Raw genomic sequence first — 10,509 nt, forward strand, 5'->3', positions numbered from 1 at the left:
ACCATTTTTTGCATAAATGTTCCCCGACATAGATAATGAGTTCTATTGTACTTTTATGTAGTCTCCAAACCATGTATATTCTATTAACTGTGATAAAATCAATGTGTTTGCACACTTGTGTTTATAATCTTGGAACAAAATGAGACGATGCTTGACCGTTCATATACAAAGATGAAGGTGTCGTGACCCCTGTGTGCTTATAGTAAAGTGGACAAATTCCTTGTGTTTAACGAATATTTGTTTTAAAAATACAATGTCGTGTTGAGTATTTCATGTACTGTATGAATAAAGAAATAATAATAACCTTGACTTCGAATTAATGATTGTTTTAGAAAAAGAAAAGTGGGAAATGGAGCGAGGTTATGATCCAAGCCGCTTCATTTTTCAAGTTAAACGAGATTTACTTTGCTGCATTTGCCACCGTGTGTTGAAAGAGCCACGATTATGCGAGGCGGAAGAACATTGCTTTTGTCTGAGTTGCATAACACAATATCTTGCTAAAGAGTCTCAAACATGCCCAGGATGTCGAGAACCCCTCACATTGGAAACTTTGAAACTTTCCCAAAGGTTCTTAAAGAAGGTTTTGTCAGAACTAAGAATCAGGTGTGATTACAATGATCGAGGGTGTCCAGAGCAAGTTAAGCTTCGAAATCTTGAAGATCACGTGACTGATTGCAATACGCCACACTGGATGCCGAAAAGTATAAATCGCAAGTGAGTGAGAAAGACCAGCAGAATTTCCGTCAGATGAAAGATGAAGAATTTTCTAAGGGAGCTGAAAAAAATGAATTCAGCCGAAATGAAATGAGAGAAACTAAAATCGGAACTGAGAGGAAACCAGAGGAAATTGTTGATCTGGATGAAGTCCTGTGTCAAAGTCTTGATACTGTGAAGGGGTCGAGACCTTTCGCTGAAACGGGGGATAAGGTGACAGAAAAACATGATGATATGCAGGAGGAATTAAAAATAATGAAGGTGATCATCATATTGACAATTTTATAGATTCGTGATGTGTTAATAAGAGGGGGGGTCACTATCTTAACATATTTTATACATTGATGAATGTTTAACCGGTGGGAATTACTATTTTTATAAAATTTTGTTTGAATAACGTATGACTTTTCCTTTATATTAAATTGGAGATTGAGATTAAATATTGAAATTATATTAATAATATTTAGAAAATTGATTTTGATGAGATGAAGCAAACCCAATGTAGAACAGACGACAAGGTAATGGAAATGAAGGTAAGAGTAAAAGATTGCTTAAATATTTCAAAATTGCTGGTTATTTGATCATCATACAGACCAGACTCGTGATGTGTTAATAAGAGGGGGGTCACTATCTTAACATATTTTATAGATTGATGAATGTTTAGCCGGTGGGAATTACTATTTTTAAAAAAAATTGGTTTGAATAACGTATGACCCTTCCTTTATATTGAATTGGGGAGATTGAGATTAAATATTGAAATTATATTAATAACATTTAGAAAAATTTGGATGAGATGAAGCAAACCCAATATAGAACAGACGACAAAGTGATGGAAATGAAGGTAAGAGTATCATACAGACCGTCACAATCTGAAAACACTTTTTGCATGCTTGATATTCGTGTCGCAAATACTGGTCTTGCTTAATAGTAAAACAGTAGATTTCCCTCCACTCCCATTGAGTTTAGTTTAACACTTATGCCTTAAATTGCAAAATATGGTTCATCTTACATCAATTTAAAACGCTTTCTATTGTCATTGGATTTAGCGCCATATTCTTAACCTTCACGCACAAACTTGCACAATGTAAAAAACCGCGGCATGTGAGCCCCCAAGCCCCATCCGTTCCCATGGGCTTGTGTAGACGAAGGTAATGAAAGCGCTCAGATTATCCTCTTTCTGAAGAAACTGTTGGTAAAATAGTTAGTCGGTTGAATTTACTGCGATACAACAAGCTTGGCAGTGATTTGCTGTGAAAACTTTGCAACGCTAACTACAACACTCTTAGAAACGTCGTAAAATACAATTCTAAGCTTTAAAAATGCATCGTTTATTCACAATGCCACAGATCCATTTACAGTTTAGCCAATTTCGTCCGTAATTCCTAGAATCTGCATCCCCAGTGGTCACTCTATGTGTCAGTACAGGATTTCGGCTGCAATTTCAAAGCACTAATGAATAAGTAATGATGCTACACCGTAACTTTTCATTTCCAATTTAGGGTAATTTTGAGTTGATGAAAGGGCAGTTCGAAAGATTTGAAGGATTATTCGGTCATTTATTCCAAGAAAATATTGTCAACAGAGATGGTGCTCAAGCTACGGATCCCACAATTCCAGCTAACAACCAAGACGTTATTATTCTTGGTGGTTGGTATGCCTTTGAGAGCACATCCCCTTTGAATACTGTTGAGGAATATAATATTGTTAAGAAGAGGTCGACTATGCTGCCACCATTCGATCATCCTCGAGCAGGATCAGCATCATGTGTTTACAACAATGACCTTCTGGTCGTTGGTGGTCACGACGATAATGATGGAACTGGCACAATCGAAGTTTTGAAGATGAACCAACATCCTTTGCGATGGACAATGTTTGATGGTAAACTGCCTGTCAAATTATCCAGTCATGACGTCATAATTTATCAAGGAAAATTATATATAATAGGAGGATATGACTGGAATAAAAAAAGAACATCGAATGCCATTTATGAGATTGCTCTTACCCCACCTTATACTGCGAAGCTACTGACGAGAATGCCTGAGGCAAAAAAGGACCACAGAGCAGAACTTGTTAATGGAAAACTATTTATCTTGGGCGGGTCAACAACCATCCTTAGTAAAGATGCTCTTGACAGCGTTGTTGTTTATGATTTGATTAAGAATGAGTTCAAGCCATGTCCATCGTTACCCCAGCCTGTTTGTCGTATGTCCACAGTCACTTGGGGTGATAAAATTATCGTCGTTGGTGGTATGGATGTGAATGATCACGTATTAAATGACGTCATGATGTATGACACTGAGACAGGGCAAAGCGAGAAACTGCCCTCCATGATTTACAAAAGGGCTGGGTGCTCAGCTGTCATACTGAATGACGTCATTGTCGTGTTTGGTGGATGGAATGATGAGCAGGGATATCTCAACTCAGTGGAATCTTTCACCATTGGTGGAGATGGCTGGAAAGAACTGCCAGGAATGATACAAGAGAGATGTTATGCAACTGCTGTTGTCAGTGGCGTAGTCAGCCTGACGATTTTGTCCCGCTATGTAAATTTCGAGTTATCATAATTATTTTTTAGAACTGTTGAAAAAACATTATCCTGTGGATAGTGTCATAGTTGTCATATGATAATTTGTATAACAATCATAAGGTTTTCAATCATAATGTATTAGCATATGTAAACTTGTATATATATCCGTATCCATATAACAGCATGTTCTTTTCCTAGTTTATTACATTTTACGATATAACCGTCTGGTGAGTTATTCGTTATTATATTTATATTGGTTCGAAATATAACAGATAGCGCAATCCGGCTTTCATACAACCAGCCCAGAAGTCTGTCCCTAATGCAATAAAACTCGGAATTATATTGCAATAAAACTCGGAATAATATTTCAATAAAACTCGGAATTATATTGCAATAAAACTCGGAATAATATTTCAATAAAACTCGGAATTATATTGGAATAAAACTCGGAATAATATTTCAATAAAACTCGGAATTATATTGCTATAAAACTCGGAATTATATTGCTATAAAACTCGGAATAATATGGCAATAAAACTCAAAATAATATTGTAATAAAACTCGGAATAATATTGCAATAAAACTCGGAATAATATGGCAATAAAACTCAAAATAATATTGTAATAAAACTCGGAATTATATTGCTATAAAACTCGGAATAATATGGCAATAAAACTCGGAATAATATTGCAATAAAACTCGGAATTATATTGCTATAAAACTCGGAATAATATGGCAATAAAACTCGGAATAATATTGCAATAAAACTCGGAATTATATCGCCGGCAATAAAACTCGGAATTATATTGCTATAAAACTCGGAATAATATGGCAATAAAACTCGGAATTATATTGCCATAAAACTCCGAAATATATTGCAATAAAACTCCGAAATATATTGCAATAAAACTCCGAAATGTATTGCAATAAAACTCGGAATAATATTGCAATAAAACTCGGAATAACATGGCAATAAAACTCGGAATAATATTGCACTACAGGGTGTTCTAAAAACCTCAAAACGACTGAAGTTATCCATAACAATTTAACAGCTAGAGTTTGAATGCCTAAGCACCCTGTTGTGTTGGGGCCCACAATTGTACAGGGTTTAAATGAATATGGAGATAATATTCTATAGCGCGTAAGACTTAAGGACAATCTATAATTTACCATTGAGCCTAGAAATGTTGCCCATAATCTTTATTTCGTTATTTAACATTGATATTTATCAATATTCAGTTACTAGAGTTACCAGCTATCCATCCAATTATCCGGTTACTTGTGTTTCTACGAAGCCTTCAAATTCTAACAACAGGTGTTTTCAATAATTTTGGGGGGTTTTGGGGACACCCTGTATTGTTTTAAATCATTTTAAATTAAAACTCCAGGTGGTGCGTTGTTTCAATTTCCGGTCCTCTTTTGTTAAAGGCAAGCCGTGTAAGGTTGACGTTGTAAACTTGTGGTCATGCGATGTTGTCATTAAAAATGTTTCTTTGAATTTTCTTGGTAACGTCGCAACCAAAATATTACTTCTGTCATTCCAGCTTGAACTGAAACGTTACTTTCGAAATACGAAAGTACACTTTTTCAAAACACAAAGAAGCTTTGTAACTCTACTGCGACACAAGTCTTTATACACGTCTAGAGATCTATAACCAATACGTTTTTACAACTGCTCAAAATTAACTTAAAATTTACAAAACCACTGATATATACCGAATATTGTTTCTTTAATTAAAAAGGTAATTCTCGATATTACAATGTTCTAACTAATTTTATTAAAAACCTGTGCATGTGGTACAGGCTCTTTAATTTCTCGACGAGGCGACTATTGTCAGTGACAAGCTGTTAGCTCCTTATAAGGATGTTTCAGCAATTACATTGAAGCCACGACGCCACGTCTTCGACGCTATAAATATTACGGCGTATCAAGGCGTTGTCTTAACGAATCACTCCTGACAGCATTAACAAAAACTTTTGCTGAATGTCAAAAGAAAGAATTTCTCACCATTTATCGTTTACTTCTGTAAGTTTTATTTAAATATTTTTGTTAGGTTGAACTGTACAATCTGTAATTTACAATCATAGAAACAGAAGAGTTGAAGGATATTGCTTCAGTACGCGTCGCAAATTATCGGTTGCGCGGGAAAAATCCTCCAAAAATAATTGCGAATATATATATATATATATATATTGATTGTTGTCCTTTATTTTATCAAAAGTGAGCTTCGTTTATTTCTTAATGTGAATAGGTTTGTCCTCTAAGAAATATACTTGTAGCTTCGGTGTATCGGAAAATTGGATGTTTTCTGAACTGACCTTGCGTTATGTTTAGTTTTTATATCATGCCATTTCAGGAAGAAATGTCCAGAAAGCTACGCATTGTGGAATTTCTAGTACATTAATTTCTTGTTCAGAAAACGAACATTTTAGTCGCGCAACATATAACGCGTAACCAAACAAGTAGGTTGTTTGTGTAGGGTGGGTTGTTAAAAGCTAGCTAGAGCGTGGTTTTTCATTGGAGTCACCTCTTAGAAACGCCACAGAAATCGCTGTTTCTGAAGTTTCAAGCCGAGAATCTAATCACTGTTTCACAATTGTGTATTTCTGTTTCGCTATCAAAGAGAAAACTATTGAATAACTTTAAAAAGTTCAATTTTTCTTCTGAATACGCATTCTGCAATCTTTTGTCAGCTCATCATACAAATCTGACAGTGACAGCTTTGAAATGGCCATTTTGAGGCTTAAAGTATACACAAGGTTATTAATTCAGACGATTCGTTTTTGCCGTGTGCAAGATTCAAATCTTTTGTGCAAGACATATTTTGTTGTTTAAATCTTATTCCTCATCAAGTCATGAAGCCCAAGTATTGAGGCTTATCATAGCTTCGTGCGGCTAATACTGTTGTCAAAGAAGCAGTTTAAATAATTTTTATGCACAAGATAATGACTCAATCATGCAACGAGCAATTTAATAATACTAGGAAACTCGTGTTTATACTTGGAATATGAAAGAAATGCAAATGTCTGAAATGAATACAATTTTCGCACCATGATGTCTCAAAGTCCCCAAAACACAATAAACATCACGATATATTAAAGTGTTGTCTTAAATACAAAATTATTATGATTGCGTTCGCACCAATTTAATTTGTTGTAAAATGTCAAAGTGAAAATCTGTCATAATCAATCATCCTTGGTAAGTCTAAAAGCTGCCTGGTTTAATCTTGTCCGTGTCACATTTATAATCGCCATGGCCAGCTCAATATTCGCCAGTTCACCGTGAATACTAAATTTTAGCCACTCGTACAATCCAAATATTTTGATCTAAAGAGGATGGATACCTCAGAGGTTACCGGAGAACTTCCAGCGATTTCGCCAACCCATGACACACCAGCTGTAACTGCTGTTGATACACCTTCGACGTCCAATCCGTCAGCTACGCCAGCTTTTCCATCGTCGTCTGAAACAGCCACGACTTTAGCAGAAGGAACGATAAATGAAGCTGGCCCACAGACCTCAGGTATAAGCTACGGTGTTTGGCTGTACTAATAAAATGTACACAGCATTGAAAGCGCAGCTGTTATTTTTTCATGCTGGGTGTAGGCGCCCATTTTCATCTTGTTTAAAACAGGGGCAGTAGTTCAAAGCTAGGTTAGCGCTAACCCTGGCTTAAATTTTAATCCAGTGTTTTAGTTTATGTACTTCTGAAACACTGTTCCTTTTAAAACGTTTAGAAAATATGACTTCTATACAAGAAAAAGAATTGAATAGCCACCAGAAATCCTGTAAAAATGATGGTGTCTTCGTGGAACTCAAGGTACGTTGAGAGAACAGCCTGATCCAGAGGACTTTTAAGTAAAAAAGTTTAGATCCTTGGTCATTATGTTTTCCCGCTTTATTAAAAAGTGCACTTTGAAATGGCAAGAAAACGAGATCAAATCGAAGTGAGACAAGATGAGACTAAGCCTAAACAAGCAGAACAATGAAATCTGATAAGGTCCATATCGTAATGTGCCTAAGGCCCCCAGTTTCAACTATCACTTCATAGATTATATTCTATTATATCACCACAGAGATATAATAGAGAAATTTTGTACACATCAGTTGGATCGTGTTACCACAATAAAATATTTTAACCATCATACTTGTAATTTAGACAAATGTCAACAAACTGACAACGTCTCAAGCTGAGCTGTATATTCAGCATCTTCAAATGGCAAGAAAACAAGATCAAATCGAAGTGAGACAAGATGAGACGAAGGTTAATTTTTAACTGATATAGCCAAGGCGATATGTACAAAAGACAGAGATCCCCTCTCTTAGGAATTAGCTTAAGAAGATGTTTCTTAAAAAACAACTTACAATGATGTTTCTTCTATATTCTTGCTGCATAAAATTTAATCCTTTGAGATCTTAACTTATTTCCATCGCCCCGTTTCCGAGGTAATTCATATTAAATGAGTATGAACGTGAGTGAGGTTGTTATTTTAGAAAGCTCTTGACGAGATGAAAAAAACCCAATCAGGAATTAACGAGAAAGTTGAGGAAATGGAGGTAAGAAAATATTGTGATAATATTTCATAATTGCTGGTCATTGATTATCATATAAGCTGTCACCTGACGAAATGCACCTTCTCGATAATTATGTCATTTGCCTGGACGATGATTGCAAAATATGGTTCCGACGGGCGACGGGCCTATTTAGATGAAGGTGATGAAAGCGCTCAGATGATCCTCGTTGCAACGCTAACTACAACACTCTTAGAAACGTCGTAAAATACAATTCTGAGCTTTAAAAATTCATCGTTTATTCACAAGATCATATGCCACAGATCCATTTACAGTTAAGCTAACGTCGTCAGTAAATCTTCTTGATTCTCCATGTGTGTTTCTATAACTGTTTAGGTGACGAAAGAGCGACTTGAAAGAGTTGAAGAATTATTTCTCAATCATTTATCACAAATAGATATTAACACTGTTCACAAAAATAGTGCTCATGCAATTGACCCCACAATTTCAGCCAAGAAACAAGACGTTATTATCATTGGCGGTGACTATAGCGATGAAGACATCCGTCCTTTGGATACTGTTGAAATATACAGTATTGCTGAGAAAAAGTCTATTATGTTTCCAAGACTCAATAATCGCCGAAGTAAAACAGCATCGTTTGTTCACAACAATAACGTCCTTGTCGCAGGCGGTGTGGGTGTGGATGATGCCATTGACACAATAGAAGCGTTAAATATGAAGCAGTGTCCTTTGCGATGGACAATGTTTGATGGTAACTTGCCGGCAAAGTTAAGAGGCCATGCCGCCCTTGTTTATGAAGATAAATTGATTTCTATTGGCGGATTCAACGAGGATGAAAATATGATATCTGATGCCATATACCAGACTGCTCTTATTCCGCCTCACACGTCGAGGTTGCTGACGAGAATGAAAGAGCCACGATATGAACACAGAGCAGAGATAGTTAATGGAAAGGTATTTATCTTGGGTGGATCAACAACCGAGAGTTATGAGGATGCTACTGACGGCGTTGTTGTTTATGATTTGGTTGAGAATAACTTTACGCCATGTCCATCGTTACCTAAGCCTGTTTTTGAAATGTCCACAGTCATTTGGGGTGATAAGATCATCGTTCTCGGTGGTTTGGATAACAATGGTCGAATATTAGATGACGTCATCATCTATGAGACTGAGACGGGGCAAAGTAGGTGGCTTCCCTCCATGATTAATAAAAGGAGCGGCAGTTGTGCCGTCATCATGAATGACGTCATTATCGTGTTTGGTGGACGGAATGATGAGCAGGGATGTCTCAACTCGGTGGAAACCTTTACCATTGGTGGAGATGGCTGGAAAGAACTGCCTAGAATGATAGAAAAAAGATGGAATGCAACCGCTGTTGTGAAACCTCACATCTGAAAGTTTTCCCAATATAAACTATATTGTGTTCTTATATATGTTCTTATAAACTTCTTATATGTTGATAACTGCTGTTGTCATCTATAATATTTCTATATTCTTATACTGTGGCGTCTGGTGAGGTTTAACCAATATTATTAGTGTGTAAATAGGTTCAATTTGACATTTTAATCTTAACCAATGGACATTAGCAATAAGCAGGACATTAGATTCATTAGTAAAATAAGTTTGATGATAAATATTGATTATTAAAAGATATATTATCCATGTTTTAATGGCGATCATTACGATTCGTTTCTGAACTTAGACCAGACCATACGTAGGACACTGAGGGTTACATGTTTTAGGAGGGGACAGGGTGGGGTAAAAAGCAGTATTTTTTCAAGAAACATCAGTATTTTTCACCGCATTATTCTTAGAAAAAATGGTGCAGTTCTAAAATATGAGCATTGTTCATCAGCAGTTTCAAGATTTATATCGTCGTTTGCCAACGATGAACAGGTCGGTAGTTTGGTCTGATCTCAATAAATTAGTGTGTTTAACTGGATAATCCAGATATTTTTTAATCAACCATGTTTTTCGTTGTCAACGAAGGGTGGTATAATTCCTGATCTCGTATATGCTGGAGTGCTGGACCACGAGGAACCTGACAACAAAACAAAGTTTCAATTTTCCAACGAGACACAACGAGAGTTCGAAAAGAAAACCAACTCAGCCCTTGGTTAACCAGACCAGGCTCAATATAAAACATTCCAGTTGAAACAAGATAAACCACAACATATTAAGAACAAATGACATTGTTTACTGAAGGAAAGAGCAAGTCATGAGATCATTCTGTTGTTCAACTATAAATTTGGTGAGTTTCTTCAATTTTTATGTATTTGAGTTTCACCAACTTTTCTCAAACACCAGAGCCGTGATCATCTCGACCACTCTAATATATTATTCATTAAACTTAACATGGACCGATTACATGGACCGATCTAGCCCGTTTCCTATATTATCGCAAGCAATTTTTGACGTTTCGATTATGTAATCGTTTCAGCCCGGCAAATCGGGCTGGGAATTCGTCAACGCATGCGCAGTGTTACACACATGCATAAACAACAATGGCTTCAGCGTTTGCTAAATTTTCTTCGGTTGCTAAATTTCAGCACGGCAAAAATTACTCATATAATCGTTTGCTAAATTTCAGCCCTGGAAAGGGAGAATTTTGTCGCTACGAAAATTACTGGTGAGTTTGTTTATATTTTAAGCGATCTCGTGTGCAAAGTTAGCAGCATTTAGCGAACTTTTCAACGTGTTTTTAACCCGACATAATTTCTGGCTATTTGTCTGTG

The 10,509-nt window shown here is 36.2% G+C and overlaps 1 protein-coding gene across 1 annotated transcript in view; it reads left to right on the plus strand.

Annotated features, from left to right (window-relative positions):
* LOC114538448 overlaps positions 1-9,169 on the plus strand; it is a 37,577-nt gene extending 28,408 nt beyond the window's left edge. Inside the window, exons 5-7 of the mRNA XM_028559623.1 lie at positions 7,401-7,505; positions 7,736-7,798; positions 8,150-9,169. Coding sequence (XP_028415424.1) covers positions 7,401-7,505; positions 7,736-7,798; positions 8,150-9,169 — 1,188 coding nt within the window. The remainder of the gene's footprint in view (positions 1-7,400; positions 7,506-7,735; positions 7,799-8,149) is intronic.
* Positions 9,170-10,509: the final 1,340 nt, after the last annotated feature.

The sequence above is a fragment of the Dendronephthya gigantea genome, unplaced genomic scaffold, assembly GCF_004324835.1.
Source record: "Dendronephthya gigantea isolate DGI-Jeju-01 unplaced genomic scaffold, DenGig_1.0 000185F, whole genome shotgun sequence".
Taxonomy (NCBI): domain Eukaryota; kingdom Metazoa; phylum Cnidaria; class Anthozoa; order Malacalcyonacea; family Nephtheidae; genus Dendronephthya; species Dendronephthya gigantea.